General features: G+C 33.5%; 1 protein-coding gene across 1 annotated transcript in view; it reads right to left on the reverse strand.

Moving 5' to 3' along the window:
- Rrm1 (ribonucleotide reductase catalytic subunit M1) overlaps positions 1-18,920 on the reverse strand; it is a 33,351-nt gene that overhangs the window by 13,514 nt on the left and 917 nt on the right. The window contains exons 2-12 of the mRNA XM_005323129.5: positions 16,072-16,160; positions 14,185-14,362; positions 12,903-13,003; positions 10,580-10,639; positions 9,712-9,751; positions 9,296-9,458; positions 5,779-5,920; positions 3,859-3,942; positions 3,166-3,327; positions 2,462-2,541; positions 1,390-1,591 (exon numbers count right to left, since the gene is read on the reverse strand). Of these exons, the coding sequence (XP_005323186.1) occupies positions 1,390-1,591; positions 2,462-2,541; positions 3,166-3,327; positions 3,859-3,942; positions 5,779-5,920; positions 9,296-9,458; positions 9,712-9,751; positions 10,580-10,639; positions 12,903-13,003; positions 14,185-14,362; positions 16,072-16,160 (1,301 nt within the window). The remainder of the gene's footprint in view (positions 1-1,389; positions 1,592-2,461; positions 2,542-3,165; positions 3,328-3,858; positions 3,943-5,778; positions 5,921-9,295; positions 9,459-9,711; positions 9,752-10,579; positions 10,640-12,902; positions 13,004-14,184; positions 14,363-16,071; positions 16,161-18,920) is intronic.

Below are 18,920 nucleotides of genomic sequence, written 5' to 3' on the forward strand. Positions count from 1 at the left end.
TGCATGTGTTGACAAGTCAGAGATTTGTGCAAATGACATAAAGTGATTTTTAAAAATATCACTCTAGCTTCTATAAAATAATCTAACCTGCAGATAGTTACTTGAGTATATGTCAGTTTCTTTTTTTTTTTAAGAGAGTGAGAGAGGAGAGAGAGAGAGAGAATTTTTTTTTTAATATTTATTTTTTAGTTCTCGGCAGACACAACATCTTTGTTGGTATGTGGTATGTGCATGCCAGACAAGCGCGCTACCGCCTGAGCCACATTCCCAGCCCAGTATATGTCAATTTCTTCCAACCAAATTATAAGGTTTTCAAAGGGCAGAGACTCAGCCACATTCATTTATATTTCCAGTGCTCTTAGTACAATATTTTATATATACCTGGTGCTTAAATTTTTAATTAAACTGTAACCTCAGCAGTGTGTTTAACTCATTTCCCATTAATTCTAACTTTTCATTTGTATTTTCTTTGTTAAAGTCCTAAAGTCCTAAAATCAAGGATCTCATCCTTCCTCTAGTTTCTAACCAACATCCAATCAGCCTGACATACAACTACTACAACAACCTCCTTAGGTTAAACTCTAACTTCTCTCACACTAAAATGCTGTATACCCATAATCTAGAACCATCTTTCTCATGTTAGCATTTTGATGATATTTACCTATCAGAAATGTACCAGGGCTTCTTACTTCTGTGACATATTAGCTTCTACCTTCTATTTCTCTTCCTCTAGCAATAGCTATCTCTTAATATACCAAGTCTTAATATATCTGCTCCATCAAAACACTCAACACTCTTTATACAAAAACCAGCCCTATTTCTCATCCATCACATAAGGCATTCTTCCCAAATGGAAAGCTTTTTTTTTGTGTGTGTACACGTGTGTGTGTGTCAGGGGATTGAACCCTGGACCTCACGTCATTCACTCTACCCAATTTATATCCTCATTCCCAAAGCACTTAAAAAAAAAAAAAAATTCCTTGACTTTAGCCTTGACTCTTTTGTGCAATCTCCCTAGAAATATGAGATTAGAATTTTGGCTCACCATTCTCTGAAGTATTCTACATGCTTATGCACTTTAAACTGAATAAACATTCTAATACATTTCTGTGGTTTTCCTAATCCATTATATATAACTATATAGTCCTATTTCTCAAGTAAGCATTATTATAATGATGTGCTAAGAAAGCACTAACAGTCTTTCCCATATGGGTTAGACTGAATATTTACAGGCTCATATAACACCACTTCCTTCTTTTGTAATAAGCCTATCTTGTTTGTAATATTTCACTTTAAAACAAACAGAAAACTCATTTCACCCATCAAGTGAGGATCTTACTGAATAAATACATAAATGTTTCTCTCAGTATTCTAGGCATTCTTACCTACCTCATCTTTGCTGGTATACTCCACTATTTCTGTGCACAGGTTGCTGCACTTGATGGTTCCCAGGTTCTGCTGGTTGCTCTTCCGATTACAAGAATCTTTGTAGAGCATGTACGGGGTACCTGTCTCTGTCTGAGACTCAATGATGGCATACCAAAGCTGCTGAGCTTTTACAACTTTGCGAACACGACCCTGTTTCTCATAACTAAAAGGCAAAGCTAGTATTATTTTAATATTCCCTAGGAAAATCTTTATTGCAGTTTGAAGAAACACACTAAAATATAATATTTTGCAAATTACTAAATTTTTACTAAGAAATATGATGTTCATTTTACTCCAGTAAAGCCACAAATGTCCCCCACTCAATACCTTTCTTTTTTCGTTTTTAATAATTTTAGTTGTAGATGGACACAATACCTTTATTTATTTAAATATTTATTTTTCAGTTTTAGGTGGACACAACATCTTTATTTTTCATTTATGTGGTACTGAGGATCAAACCCAGTGCCTCATCCATGCCAGGCGAGCACGCTACCACTGAGCCACAATTCCAGCCCCAATACCTTTATTTAATTTACTTATTTTAAAAGGTGGTGCTGAGGATCAAACCAAGTGCCTCATATGTACAAGGCAAGCACTCCATCACTGAATTATGACCCAGCCCAATAATACCTTTCTTAATAAAAAGGGACAAAACTATAGTCAGACCTCTTAATACTGTGCTAATTTTAATGCACTATTAACACGTGTCCTAGTCATTCATGATTCCTATGTGTAATAAAAAGCATAAGTTATATTGTCAAAAATACTGCATAACAGAGCGAAATAATTCCCTTGCTAGTCTTTGCCTTAATTTTATAAGGATCAATTTAAATATCCCAAATTTTTAAGAAAGATAGAACCCAATTTTGGTGAAGAGTCAGGAAGTAAATCTCAACATATAAAATTATTAATCACAGTCTCTCTTAGATGTTTTCATAGAGTCCTAAAAACAGGCTAATGACTAAATAAATACTTTTGATTGTAATAGGAAACTGTACTTAAAATATTTATTACTTTCATATTTTTCTCATACCTCTCATATAACTTCTCAAATTCCTCTCCCCAAACCTCATCCAGACCAGGACATTCATTTGGACACATCAAAGACCAGTCCTATAAAAGAACCACGGATAAAAAATTCAAATAACCAAACATATCCCATCAGAAACACTGCAAGAATGTGGCTTTCATAGGTCCTCTTGGGAATTTGCTATAGAAATAATCATTTTAGAATTGGACATTACCTTATTGTGCATATATGATTACGTGACCTGTGTAACTCTACATCATGTAAACCAGACGAATAAGAAATTATACTCCCTTTATGTATAAGGTGTCAAATGCATTCTACTGACATGTAGAACTAATTAGAACAATTTTTAAAATAAAAGAAATAATCATTTTAGGCTCAGCCCCCCAAATCTAGTTCTGCCTGTTTAAATATGATCTTTTCAGCATTTAGGTCAGGTAACATTTACTTTAGAGAACAGAAATGCAGGAAGGCAGGCATGTCATCCCTCAACTTGATCAGAATCTAGTTCCGCATGTAGGTCAGGCAGGATATAACTTTTAAAGAACAGAAATGCAAGAAGACAGGCATGGCAACTCTTAACTTGTTCAGAATGCCTTCTATAGAATCATACACAGGAGGCTTTTACCTACGTATGTCTTAAAATAACTGAAGATAAAGCTCTATGAATCAAGTTGCTACTACCAACAGGTACCTATCTCTCTTACCTGATTAGTCTCCACCCGTTTCATGAAGAGATCTGGAATCCAAAGAGCAAAGAAAAGATCCCTGGCTCGCTGCTCCTCCTTTCCTGTGTTCTTCTTTAAATCAAGGAACTCAAAGATGTCTAAATGCCAAGGTTCCAGGTAAATAGCAAATGCTCCAGGACGCTAATGGTAAATAAATCACCATTCTTTTTCAGAATTGGAATTTAACAAATTTCATATTTTCCAAAGGATTTTCATAACATTTCCTTATATCTTTACTATAATTAATGAATTAAGTGAAATGATACAAATCAAAGCACTTAGAAAATTTAAAGTTGTAATATTTTGTTAGAATTCTAGGAGTAAAAAAGAACTGACATAAATGTAGCCCAGATCACTTTACGTCATCTGACCATGCACATAAAGTCCAAAGAAAGATACAATATAACAGAAAGGTGAACTGTCTTATCAAGGTTGCCAAAGTTCAGCAGAGAAAAATTCATTAACTAATAGATGACTGGTGTGTATACCTATTCATAAGAAACGGATTTTAGCTGCAAACTATCCTGATAATAATCTTGGGTAAATTAACACAATACTCTCAACTCTACTACTCCTTCTATGAAAATCATAGTAGTTAGAAACATAATTGCACAATATATGACTAAAGATTTTTAGTTCTTATTTCCATGACTTTCAAGTAACAGAGCATACCTTGTTTCCACCTTGATCCACATATCGAGCTGTATTGTTATATACTCTCAGCATTGGTACAAGACCATTAGAATTACCATTAGTCTGAAAAAAAGTAAAAAAAAATAAAAGCTTCTGGAGGAGACAGAGGGCTCAGCAAGGAAATGAACCAAAAGTGAACAAATCACTCCTAATTTTCATCAAAAAGGGTGCTTAAGTCTAAGTAACAATCTGTGAAGTTTCACTTGCTCTCCATTTCTACCTCTGCTATAAAAACATAATGCCCAACATAAAACCAACAAATGTTGCTGAATAAATTGCAATTAGATACTAAATTACTTTATGACATCCCTAATTTACAAAATAATAATTATAAGTCAAAAGAATCCAAAATTAGGGTAGCTAAATTTAAACGTTACAGCCTTCTAAAGGTCATTATGTAAAGATAAACTTTGGGTACAGTACAAGAATACAAAAGGGGCTGGGGCTATAACTCAATGGCAGAGTGCTTGCCTCTGTATGTGCAGCACTGGGTTCGATCCTCAGCATCACATAGAAATAAATAAAAATGGAGGTACTATGTCCATCCACAACTAAAATACATATATGAAAGAATACAAAAGCATATTACTACAATGTCTTTCCCAAAGGAGTTCAAGATAACTTACAATAAGAATAATAAGGAGCTGAAGTTGTAGCTCAGTGGTAGAGCACTTGCCTAGCACGTGTGAGGCACTGGGTTCGATTCTCGGTACCACATTAAAAAATAAATAAAATAAAGCCATTGTGTTCACCTATAACTAAAAATATTTTTAAAATAAAAAGAATAAGAAGCAATGCATATATCAAGGCAATATATGAGGTAAATAAAGAATCTCAGTAATAAATGGATTACAGAATGAAGCTAGGAAAATAGACTGTTATGACTTGAAGAGACATCTGACAATTCTTTAAAATAATCCTTCTAACCCCAAAGTAAGTCTTTTTTTTTTAATATTTATTTTTTAGTTGTAGTTGAACACAATACCTTTGTTTTATTTATTTTTATGTGGTGCTGAGGATTGAACCCAGAGTCTCGCACGCACTAGGCGAGCACTCTGCCTCTGAGCCTCACCAGGTGTGTAAAGGTTCTGTTTATATCAGCACCTCCAAAACACTACATAATTGAGTAGCTTCCTTCTACAACTTTACTCCATAGGGTTAAATATTTTTTCATTGCAGATGAGACAAACTCAGAGATAAAATAACTGTCCCAAGGCCACATTACTAGTAAATAGTAGAGATAATTTAAATTCAAGTCTTACCCAAAATCATTATCTTGATTGCCAAATAACAGCAAATTAGCAAAGGGCAAGTTTATACCTTAAAGTGCCACTGTTTAAAGCTTGAATCCTGGCACTACTACAAATTTAAGTAACTGATCTCTGAATAAGAAACTTAACTTTCTAAGCTCAATTTCTTTATTTGTAAAATGAAAAAGCTAATGCCTTGACTCCCAAAATTACCATAAGAAAAAAAGTTCTTAGCATGCATAAGAAAAGTACCTATCTCATAGGGATGTAATAAGGATTAAATAATTAATTCATGTAAAATATTTATAATAGATACAGCACATAAAGAGTAATCAGAAAATGATTGTTGTTATAATTATTGCTATCACTGCTGAAAATGATAGTTGTTATAATTATTGCTAAAATAAATCAGAATTATAAATTTAAGCTAAAAAGGATCCTAGAGATTATCTAGTATAAACTAAACCTTTGAGAAGAGAGATGAAAATAAAGCCAGATATGAAATGACTCACTTCAAGTCACAACTACCTACTAATTAATGCCAGGTCTCCCAAACACTGGCATTATAAAATTATGCCCTATTTGACCATAAGTGTGACTGCTTTGGGATTTGAATAACCATTTCAAAAATCATACAACAGAAGCTTACCCCAGCAATGTAGCTGCCAGTAGCCCGAATACAACTCACAGCAACACCAATTCCCCCAGCAGACTTAGATATCAAGGCACACTGCTTTAGAGTATCATAAATGCCTTCAATGCTGTCATCTTTCATACTCAGAAGAAAACAGCTATGGGAAAAAAGTGACAACTCAGAGCAAGGAAATAAAGAAGACTCACATAAATGATTATACAATCCAAAGACAATAAATTGTATAAATGAAAGATTTAAAGTTTACAAGGTTCCTAAGAGTTTTTAGAAGGGGAAAAACAAACAAACAAAAAACCTTTACTGAATACAACAATCAAACAAATCAATCTATCATATTATTTCAAAATTATCTTATTGTCCACTCTAGATATTAAGCCAAGAAAAAGGTCCTATTGTTAAGTCTAAAATATTAGTTTAAATCTTTACCAGACTGCAAAATATCACTCATAAGCATACACCAATTTTTTCAATCTGTTAGTAGGCCAAGAAAAATTAAATACTTATGAAAAAAGAAACCTATATCCAGTGGTCAACCAATTCTTTGATATGTCCACTAAAATTATAGCTCCTTTATAGTCTTTTATGGATGACCCCTCTATCTGCACTTTCGATCTCATCTTCCTGCCAATTCAGGAAACTCTACCAGTGATCCCTACACTGTCTTAAATATTCAACCACTCAAGTAGTTCTATTCACTGACTTTCTACTAAATATTCAGAGTAAGATTTAAAAGTAATATAACAAATAATTTGCACTTGCACTAAAGTTCAAGACTTCTGTGAACAGTCCTTAGACAAAAGCACAAGGTGATGTGTTCAGAGTTATTATACCTGCAAAGACTATTTTCTTTATTAAGGTAATGTTTATAAGTTCTGTGGATTAGAACCTAATTATCTTTGGGAAGCCTCTTAAAACAATTTTTATTCTTTTGCTCTTCCCCATAAATAATAAAACCAGTATGATGAAATTTGGACTAAAATTACACTGAATCTTTAGATTAATTTGGGGAGAACTGACATCTTAAGAATATCAAATCCATTTATTAATATAAACTCACTCTCTATAACGTCCTTCAATCCAATTTTAGAGTATTCACCTTTAAAATCTAAACATCTTTAGGGGTTGAGGGTGTGGCTCAGTGTTCTATCACTTATCTTCTTTATATGTTCTCTGAGCATCTGAATGTATTATGAATAAACAAGCTAGCAAGCTAAAAGCCCTGGGTTCAATCTACAGTAAAAAAAAAAAAAAAAAAAAATATATCTTTTGTTATATTCCTAGGTTCCTTCTAGTAACATATATTTTCTAACAGCTATAAAAACTCAATTGATTAATAGTGAGCTTATATCCAGGTATTTTTGCTGAAATCTCTCTTTCTTAAAATTTTTTATTTGGTACCAGAGATTGAACTCAGGGACACTTGACCACTGAACCACATTCCAGCCCTATTTTGTATTTTATTTAGAGACAAGGTCTCATTGAGTTGCCTAGTGCCTCATTTTTGCTGAGGCTGGCTTTGAACTCTTGATCCTCCTGCCTCAGCCTCCTGAGCTGCTAGGATTATAGGATTGCACCACTGTGCCCAGCTGAAATCTCTTTTTAATTTTAAAGATTTGTCTATAGGTTTCTTGAGTTTCCTATGTAAAAATAATATCTGAATCATTACAGTTTTCTTTCCTTGTTTCCAATCTTCTCTTTTTCTTATAATGTTGACTTGGGCCTCCACTACTATGTTGAAAAAGAGATGACAGATTCAAGTTTTAGTGGGTACCTTTTTACCAATTAAGAAAGTTCTTTTCCATACTTAAAGTATTTTATTAGGAAAGAGCATTGAGTTATATATGCTAATGAATTATATTAATATGTATTTTTTATATTGGTATATCCTTGCATCCCTGGGATAAACCAAGTAACTAGTGACATTTTTCACATATTACCAAACTGTTAAATTTCCTTTTCTGAGCAAAAGGAATTATCATTAATACTGTTACTTTACCCATGAACCCAGGAATCATTCTGACCCATATTGAAAATATCATCAAATTCTGTTAACTTCACCTCCTAAATATGTCTTGAATCTCTCCACTTTTCTAAATATCTACTTTTACCTCCCTACTTTTCTAAGTATCTACTTTCACCTCCCTAATCCAAACTATCATAATTTCTTATATAAATTATTATAAAAGTCCCCCTAATTCTTGGCATTTACTTTTTCTTTCTCTCCCTTCTTTCCTTTAATTTTTTGTTGTGCTACGGATTGAACCCAGATCTTTGAACATACTAAATAAGCACTCTGCACTGAGCTACACCCTAAACCTGGAATCAATTTTTTTTTTCCTCCTTTTCTTTGTTTTCTTTTCTGTTGCCAGCTGTTGTACCCAGGGACTTTCACATACTAAGCGTGCCCTAGACCACTGAAACTATACACTCCTAGACCTACTTTTTAAAAAAATATAATTTATATCTAAATATAACCCACATACATTTCTCTATTTAAAATATACTATTCAATAGCCTTTAGAACATTCAGCTGTACAACCACTACCACAATCAACTTTAGAAAATTTTCATTATTAGCATTTGTTCTCTCCAATTCATTTACCACGAAAAGATCTTTCCAGAATGCAAATCTCATGTATTCACAGAAGGCACTAATTTTTTATTGGTACATTATAGTTCTACATAATGATGGGATTTTTTTATTACATATTTATATAGGCACACAATATAACAATACACTTTGGCCAATATCACTCCCCAACACTTCCCCTCACTCCCCCACCCTACATCCCATTCCACTATTGATTTTTATTTTTTATGAGATCTCTGTTCTTCAACTTCTGTTTTTTTCCTCCTAGATTCCACATGAGAGAAATCATATGACCTTTTCAGTTTGGCTTATTTCACTTAATATAATGATCTCAAGTTTCATTTATTTTTCTTTATGGCTAAATAAAATTCCATTGTGCATACATACCACATTTTCTTTATCCATTCATCTCTTGATGGATACCTAGGCTGGTTCCATAGTTTGGCTATTGTGAATTAATTATGCTGCTATAAATATATGAAACTATGGTAATGATGACTTTAATTCTTTAGGATAAATACCAAGTGGTATAGCTAGGTCATACGTAGCAGTTTATTTGCATTTCCTTATTTGTGAATGATTTGAACATTTTTTCATATATTTGTTGGCCATTTATGTTTCTTCTTTTGAGAAGAATCTGCTTAATTCATTTGCCCATTTATTAATTGATCTTTTGGTGTTAAGTTTTTTGAATTCTTTACATATTCTAGATATTAATCCTCTTTCAGAAGTTACTGAGTTTTATGGGTCCTATTGAGAAAGTCACTGTTTATGCCTGTATGTTGGAATGTTGACCCACATTTTCTTCTAGGAGTTGCATAGTTTGTGGTCTAAATTAATTTTTAAAGTGATGAAACTTTTTTTTTCTTACTTCCAAGTAAAAACCATTTCAAAAGATTAAAAGAAGCTATAGACGGTACATACCTAGAAAGTTGTGGGCGGTTGGTACCAGCATTGAAGAGAGTGGGAGAAGCATGTGTAAACCACCTCTCAGAAAGAAGGTTATATGTTTCAATTGCAGCATCAATGTCTTCTTTATGAATCCCCACAGATACCCTCATCAACATATGTTGTGGTCTTTCAGCCACTGTAACAAAACAGGAGTTTTCATGTGATGGGATATACCAGAAAAACTAGGCTGAAATGTATTTTAATCAAAAATAGAACACTAATAGAAACTTGAGAACACTCTGTACAAATATACAGAATAAATATCCATAAAATAAATCTAAGATTCTAATTGTTATTTAAAGTCTAAATGAAATTTAAGGCTAACAGTGCAAAGCTCTATATTCAATATAATGAACAGAAAATGTAAAACAAAAATTTTAATTTCTCACCTTTTCCATTGATCTTCAACAAATAGGACCGCTCCAGCGTCTTAAAAAAAAAAAAAAGCAAAGTGACCAAAAAATTTTCAGAGAACATGTTTTAAAGACTCAATGGATATAACACTCACAATAAGGTAATATGTTTAAGTATTCTCAATTTTTATAACTTTAAATAAAAAGAGTAGCACATTTACTCTTCTTAGTTTCAATCTAGAATACTGTCAATTGGCTCTTTTTTGTTTTGGCAAAGCTTGCATGAAAATTTCTGGAAAAAGCCAGCTTTGTATGTAATAGCATAAGTTTTGATATTCATCATTAACATTCTGTCATCATCACATTGCTAACATCTATAAAATACTTTTAACAGGCTAGGGACTAATCTAAGCAGCACATACTTAATTCTCAACAGAATTTGTTGAAATTTTTTATTATCCTCATTCTAAAGATGAGAAAATCAAAACAAAGAGGGATTAACTTGCTAAAGAGAAATAGATTTGAATTCAGCTGTTTGACATCAACATTCAAGTTCTCAGTCACAACACTGTCAACACAAAAATATTTAGAAAAGTACTTTGCACATAGAAGAGATTCAATAAATAGTTACTGCAAAAACAGTGGTACAACATAATATAATTCTGACAAATTATCTGCATAATTCCTTCGATAATCCAGAATATTTGGAAAATTCAAAAACTGTAAATGGATAAGCTATATTTGCCTTAATCAAACTACCACTATTACCTTTACCCCATTAATCCCCCAGGTTCATCTAAACAACTAAATGCCATTATAACATTATATCAAAACATAAACAAAATCTGTATTTCTTAATGTTAGGGAAGAATCCCCACTTATTTGAAACACATTATTTATTTACCTTAAAGCCAAAGTAATTGTAAGAGAAATCTCGGTCATAGATAATGGCAGAATTCAGGCGCTGATGGGGGTGAAAAAGAACCCATAATTAATTAGAGTTATTTTCATAAAATTTTTCAGTCATGTCTCCAGAACTAAAATTGATATAGGATACAAAAGAGGTAATACAAAGTCTCACTGCTATAGAACAGAAATCCATCCAACATTTAAAAAACAAATTTTGGCATATAAATTGAGCATCCTAATTAGGTTGTAAAAGATGTATATTAAAAGATTATCTATGGGGCTGGGGATGTGGCTCAAGCGGTACCGCGGTTGCCTGGCATGCATGTGGCCCGGGTTCGATCCTCAGCACCACATACAAACAAAGATGTTGTGTCCACTGAGAACTAGAAAATAAATAAAAATATTAAAATTTAAAAAAAAAACAAAAAAAAAAGATTATCTATGGACTGGGAGTATAGATAGTTAGTAGAATGCTTGCCTAGGATGCACAGGCAATGGATTCCATCCCCAGCACTACAAAAAATTAACAAATAACAACCCCAAAAAAAGACTAGAAGAGAACTCATACTGTATGATTAAAGATGATTCTCCAAACTTTCCCTATTATGTTTTCATCAAAGAGGAAAAGTACATGAGCATAAAAAGTAACTATACTATCATCGTTAAACACATTTTTCGATAAGTTGTTAATCCAAAAGTACTGGCCCTACATATTTGCTAACTCATATTTTTGTTATAAAAATGAACCCACTTTAAATTGCACATGTTTACAATAAGCAATAACAGAAAAGATTACAGGCTTTCAAAATTCATGACTTTCAACAGGTTTTCATTTGACAGATTTCAGAATTGACATTATTAAGTGTTTCTGTAGACTACAAATCCAAAAACAGAAACAACAGCAATTAGGTACAAATAGTCACTCTGAATGAAAAAAGGGCACCAGTCTTTCAAAATACTGTGTTTCTGCATAATGATTCATGTCAAAGCCTAAAAATAAAAATCTGTATAATACTCTCCTTACTCTTTCTCTTAAATTTTTAAGGGTATCTTTGTTGCCAAAGCAAAGTAGGCCCTAGCAAGAAAAATGGATAATTGAAACACTATCAATACTTTTTTTCAATATTTATTTTTTTAAAGACATAGATTTTGATGCTGTTGTTTTATTTCTGCTTTTAACCTGTCTTCAAGATTATATACACAAACAACATACAAATAAATCAGTTTTCTCTTCAATACCAGATGCATGTTTAGAAAAGAGCTAAAATTGGTTTCTAATCTGTACAATGTTGATGGCAATTGTGTGAGAAAAAGTTCTGGCTGAACCTATACATCTTTTTCCTTCTGTCCTCCGAGGTCAGGTTAAGAAAGGGATTCAAAAAAGTGGCTGAGAAAGATCTTTCAAAATTTTACCTGAGCAAACTTTTTGGGAGTCAGTTTGGCAATATCTATCAAAAAATTTGACTGCATATACTCTAGCTCAGCAATTCCACATAAGGGATTTTTTTCTTTCAATATATTCACCTAACCCATACAAGGATATTGACTGCAATAAAAATGAAAAAACAAATATTCATCACTGAAGGACTTTTACTTATGCATAAAATGACCATATATCTATTAAAATGAAATGTTATTCTAATGTTAGAAAGAATAGGGTAGCTTGGGGCTGGGTTTGTGGCTCAGTGGTAGAGTGCTTGCCTAGCATGTGTGAGGCAGTGGGTTTGATCCTCAGCACCACATAAAAAAATAAAGTTTAAAAAAATTTTAAAAAAGAAAGAAAGAATAGGGTAGCTACTAGGCACAGTATGGCAACTCTGGAAGCAAAGGCAGGAGGATCAAAAGTGTGAGGTTGGCCAGCCTCTGCAAGTTAGCAAGACTATATAAAGAACTGAGGATGTAGCTCAATAACAGGTATGGTACTAAATTCAATCCTCAGTATCATACCACCAAAAAAAGAAAAGAAAAGAAACAAACCAAGAATAAGAGAAATTCATACAGACCAACCTCTAAGGTATCCTTATAAGTAAAAAAAAAAAAAAAAAAAAGCATCAGTAAGAATAGTGTGCAGAGTATACTGAACACACATGCATAAGTGTGTGTGTGTGTGTGTATATATGAAATGACTCTGAAGCAATATTTTTAAAATGATAAAATGAAGTTGTTTATGGAGAGAAAAAGCAGAATTCTGAGCAGGAGAATGTGTTTAACCTTTACCTTCTGTGGTGTTTAAATTTTCTCAGCTATGTGTTGTTTAAAAACAAAACAAAACAAAAAAATAACCCCCAAAATATTTCTAATGGAAATGATATACATACATCTTTATTAGCCAAAACAATATCCAGTGTTGACTTCGCCACCATAGGAGAATGTTTGCCATTATGTGGATTGATGTAGTTATAGAGGTCCTCCATCACATCTAAATAAAAATAAAATTAAAAATATAAATGTCAAAACCACTTAATATCTAATTATCTAAAACAGTGATTCTCATTTTTTATCTTAATCCATTTCAGTGCCTAGCATAAAATGTGCTCAATAAACATATCCATGTTGAATAAATAATACTGATAATATCTCATTTAAGAAAACAATCTTCAAGGGCTGGGGATGTGGCTCAAGCGGTAGCGCGCTCGCCTGGCATGCTTGAGGCCCAGGTTCAATCCTCAGCACCACATACCAACAAAGATGTTGTGTCCGCTGAGAACTAAAAAATAAATATTAAAAAAAAAAAATTCTCTCTCTCTCTACTCTCTCACTCTCTCTTTAAAAAAAAAAAAAGAAATAATCTTCAAGAGTTATAGTGAATATTAGCTCTTGCAACTTAAAAAAGGTTCTCATATGATTCTGATACATATCCCAGTTGAGATTATTGGTTGAAAATAAGGAAATGCAGAAATCACAATCTCTTCCCACCATTTTTTAAATTCTAACAGAAAAGAAACCCAATTTAAAACTCAGACTCTATCATCATCTTAAGCAGTTTAATTCTATGTACACATTTAGTAAAGTCTCTTACTCTGTTCTTTAAGATGTCACAGCAGTATTTGGTCTTTTGCTATTTATATATGAAATAAACATATGGGTATGGAATGTTGGTATTTTGATGGGTAATAAACTGAACCCACAGATGAATTTCAGGAGAATTGAAATCTTAATAAATCCACTCAAAAGGGATATGTTTGAGGCCCAACAGAACATATCTGGAATTAAAAGACAAAAGATTTCTTATCTTAGTCTACCAGCTTGTATTCTACATACTATTTAAATTCCTTTGCCCTCATTCTCTGAGCTGTGAAACAGGAATGATGAAAAGATGGCTGTGACACTTTATTTAACCCAGAATTTGTCAATATACATCACTCATTTTTCCAATCACATCACCGGATGGGCTTTATAAAAAGAGAACCAAAGTGTAAAGAACAGGATCCATTACTCCTTTAATGCAGCAGGTCAGAGGCATGGAGAAAAAGAAAATTCTTGTCACTAATTTGTATGCTTTGCTTTATAAAATAAGATGCAATTTTTGAAATTCATGCAATTATTACCCTTATTAATTTTCTGGGAATATTAAATTCTTTCTTTTTCACCAGTACTCACCACTGAATACTTTCTTTGTTTCTTTGTGCAAGTTAGAGACAGCAATTCTTGCTGCCAAGATGGCATAGTCAGGGTGCTTAGTAGTCAAGGTTGCAGCTGTTTCAGCAGCCAGAGTATCTAGTTCCACTGTGGTAACTCCACTGTATAAGCCTTGGATTACTTTCATGGTAATCTGAGCCTACAAAACCAAAAGTTACTTGAGTTTTCCTCAGAAACAAGAGCTTTCTTAAAAGAGCAATTAAGAAAACAATCAAATATATATCATAATAATAATAATATAGACAACTTCCTTTTATGAAAAGCTATCTTTCATAATATGGGAAGCTTAGTAATAAGAATTCATAAGCTAACAGAGCTGCCAGAAAACACATACTACAGTTACAAGAAAGAAGCCTGACTTGAAAAAAAAAGAAATCTAGCCTGGGGCAGTAGCACATGCCTATAATCCCAGTAACCCAAGAAGCTGAGGCAGGAGGATCCCAAATTCCAGGACAGCTTCAGTAATTTAACAAGACCCTCAGCAATTTAGTAAGACCTTGTCTCGAAATAAAAAATAGAAAGGGCTGGGGATATAGCTCAGAGATAAAACATCCCTGAACTAGTACCAAAAAAAAAAAAAAAAACCCAAACAAAAAAATTCACAAACAAACAAACAAACAAACAAAAAAAACCTGTAGCCTTTAAAAAGATTAAGTTTCACAGGAAAATAGCTAAAACAGACCTATGGTTCTATAAGTAAAGTATTTCTTCATCCTTCATTCTAATTCTCCCTATGATTAGTACTTCAGCTCTTAATATTTAACCCAGTTTTCCCAATTCCGTCTAAGACCAAGTATGGGAAAGCAAATGAATCAAGCTATAATCATTCCAATTAAAGGAGATAAAGGTATGAATTAGGCTTGAAGCTAAGTCATCTAATAATAATAACTACTATTGGTCTGGGAGTGTACTTCAGGAGTAAAGCTGCCTAGCATGCCCAAGGCCCTGGATGTAATCCCCAGCACCACAGAAAAATAAAACACAATAAAATAAAATGATTACTCTTTCTTTAGCACTTCGCAAATTACAAAAACATTTCAACTTTAATCTCTGACAAAGTTTGTTCTCCTTAATTTAAATAGTGGCCATGAAGTCTTCCTTCCTTCCTCCTTTCTTTTTTTCCTTTCTTCCTAGTACTGGGGATTGAACCACCAGTGCTTAACCATTGAACCACATCCCAGGCCTTTCTCATTTTTACTTTTTTATTTTGAGACAGGGCCTCACTAAGTTACTGAGGCTGGCAATCCTGATTTAGCCCTGCTGAGTTGCTGGAATTACAGGCATGCACCATCATCACAAGCTCCATAAGGATTTAAAAAAGAAATTTCAAACCAGTTTCTATCCAAATGACCACAATTTTAAAAAAACTTTTATGCCAGGTGCAGTGTTGCATGTCTGTAATCCTAGTGGCTCGAGAGATTTGAGACAGGAGGACTGCAAGTTCAAAGCCAGCCTGAACACCTTAGTGAGGCCCTCAACAATTTATCAAGACTCTGAATCAAAGTAAATAAATGAATGAATAAATAAATAAATAAAAACAAGCTTTACCATAGATTTTGCCACTCTAAAAAAAGTAATGTACTCAAGAAAATCCATGATCATAAATGTTAACATCAAGTTTTCCCCTTTATTCATTCACACTCATGGTTCTCTGAAAACTTAAGAACTCACAGGACAGGACCAAAATTAAGGGGAAAAAAAAGTTTTAAGCAATAAATTCACATTTATATCCAAAGGAATAGCCAGAATAGCCAAAGTATATCAGGTAATTGAAGGGCCAGAGATAAAAGACAAGTAGAAAGGATTACATGAATCAAGGATCCCAAGATATAAACTTTATATACTTACAGGATCAACAAAGTCCATATTGAGTCCATAACAAAGCTTCTGGATTCGAGACGTAATTTTGTCGAACATGACTCGCTCTTGGCGGCCATCTGAAGAACCAAACCATAAGTCATGTTAGAACTTATTACAATGGCAATGTCAAAGAATCAAATGTAATTAATATGTGAACTTCAAAAATTAGCCAACATGAAATGCTATTTCACAAATGAAAGAATTCAAACCACTAAGACGTTCATTGAGATTGCCTTTGCTTTTTGGGGGATCATCTTCAAAAAGCAAATACTCTACTTGGAAAGTCTTTCCTTTCCTTACATTATGCTGATGGATTCTTGCATTAACTTTCCAAATGACGTTCCCCTTTTATCCTATATAATAGCCAGAATTATCTCCGCCCCCAACCCATACTGGGGATTGAACTCAGGGGTGTTTTACCACTGAGCCACATCCCCAGCTCTTTTTATTTTATTAGTTTATCAACTTGTTTCAGTTTTATATACATATAAAAACACTGTACATATTCATTTATGGGAAACGTATTTTTTATACTAGGGATTTATTTTACCACTGAGCCACATCCTCAGCCCTTTTTATTTTGAGACAGGGTCTCACTAAATTGCTTAGATCCTCAATAAGTTGCTGAGGCTTGCTTTGAACTTGTGATCTTCCTGCCTCTGCCTCTTGAGTCACTGGGTTTAAAGGCATGTGCCAGCATGCCCTGCTGTAAAATGAGTTTTTTACTGTGGGTTACAATCCAAAGTTTTGAAAACACTACATTAAATTTCAAAGCACAGTTTATAACTCAATTGCTACTCTGTCATTTATTGCAATGGCTCCCAACTTTTATTTTTTAATCTTAATTTCTCATTAGGGAAAAAAAGCTCCAGATAACATATGAGAAAAACTCATCTGATATTCCTTCTGTTATCTAACAATTTTCCTATGGATTATTCCTAAATCTCTTACAAGTTCAAGTTTTTGAAGATAGAGCTGCTTCTTCCCTTTATCATTTTCCTCATAGTGTTTGGGCAGACAACAACTGCTAGCTGTCCTCTGAATAATTACATTAAAATTAACAAAAACTATAAGAGTTAGTCTGTGACTTCACTGGCATGCCAAAAATAAGAGAGGTGAAAAAAAAACTGACAAAACCTATGCACACTAAAAAATAAAAAATAGGGCTGGGGGTGTACCTCAGTAGCAGACCACTGGTCTCCTCTGCCCAAAGCCTTGAGTTCAATCCACAGGACCACAATAAATAAATAAATAAATAAACAAACAAACAAACAAACAATAAAATAATCAAATCTAAGTACATTTCAAATATTAAAAACTTTTACTCAGTGGCAGACCGCCTGTCCAGCACAAGTGAGGCACCGCATAAAAATAAACAAATAAATAAAGGTATTGTGTCCATCTACAGCTAAAAAAAATTTTTTTTTTAAAGGCTTACTGAATTTTAAAATGGCTGAGTCTAGATAGAGCATGGGTCATCCAGATTAAACTGTTCTCTAAGGGAATGAGAAACAAAATAAGTCCTGTCTTTTAAGGTGCTTACTGTAGAATCCCTTGTAAACTATAGTATTTTAAGGTAGAGTTAAAAGGTTAAAAATTCAGCCTTTATTAAAGATTTATTAAATCACAGTTATTACCTACTCTGGTCATCTAAGTCCATAAATTCTCAATTTATCTTTGTTACTGACTTATCTTAAGACCAAACTCAAATATTTCTTTCTAAAGGTTTAAAAACTATGTTCATCTCTCAACCACAGGCACAGACCAAAAACAGTGCACTAATGCTGGATGCAGTGGTACACACTGGATAATCCCAGTGACTCAGGAAGCTGAGAAAGAAAGATCACAAGTTTGAGGCCAGCAACTCGGTGATACCCTGTCTTAAAAATAAAAAAGGTCTGGGGTGTATAGCTCAGAGGTACAGCATGCTTGGGTTAAATTCCCAGTATCAATCAATCGATAGATAGATAGATAGATAGATAGATAGATAAATAAATAAATTCCCAGTACCAATAAATAAATAAATGAATGAATGAATGAATGAATGAATGAATGAATGAATGAATAAATAAATAAATAAATACATACATACATACATACATACATACATTATTGTATTTTGGTGCCTGGTTTCATGAGCTAAAATGGGGGCCTGGAGAAGTTCAAAAACTGATGTATCAAGATACTAAACACAGGAAGATGGACCACCATTGTCCACCTCTCCATCTCTCGGCTGTAGTTAAAGCAATCTGGACACAGGAAAATCAACTGCCTACCCACAGCAATCATTGCATCCTACATTTTTACATAATCATTCCCATTTATCCTGTGAGCACCTATTCATAGCAGATTCTATGTTAAATGTGAGCAGTCCCCATCTTTGAAATGCTCACAGTCTAGAAGACAAAACAGAAACACCCAATCAACTAGTATTTAATAAATTCCTACAATTTCTAAATAACTTTGATATTTTAAAAGGCAAGTAGACTGACCTCAAAAATCTGTTCCTACCTCTCATATGGCTCTCTGTTTTAAGTTATGTGTTGTTTTGTTTTTTCCAATCTTTCCTGAGGCAGAGATTACCTGCTTAGCAAACAGTTGGGCACAAAGAAGGAATACAGCAAAACTAACAGGAAATAACTGTTGGAAAAGAATGCAAATCCCTCCTGGGTTCTTTCATTCTGTCAGAAGAAGCCTTGGCCACCTTTCTTTGATCTCGTGTCTCTTCCCTTCATAAGGAAGACAGTCTCTGCCACAAACTCTCCTCTGGGACTGCTACTGGGACACAGGGCAACACTATGTCTCAAAGGACAAACTCTAGAGTGCTGCCTATGTCT

This window comes from Ictidomys tridecemlineatus, chromosome 4, assembly GCF_052094955.1.
Source record: "Ictidomys tridecemlineatus isolate mIctTri1 chromosome 4, mIctTri1.hap1, whole genome shotgun sequence".
Taxonomy (NCBI): Eukaryota; Metazoa; Chordata; class Mammalia; order Rodentia; family Sciuridae; genus Ictidomys; species Ictidomys tridecemlineatus.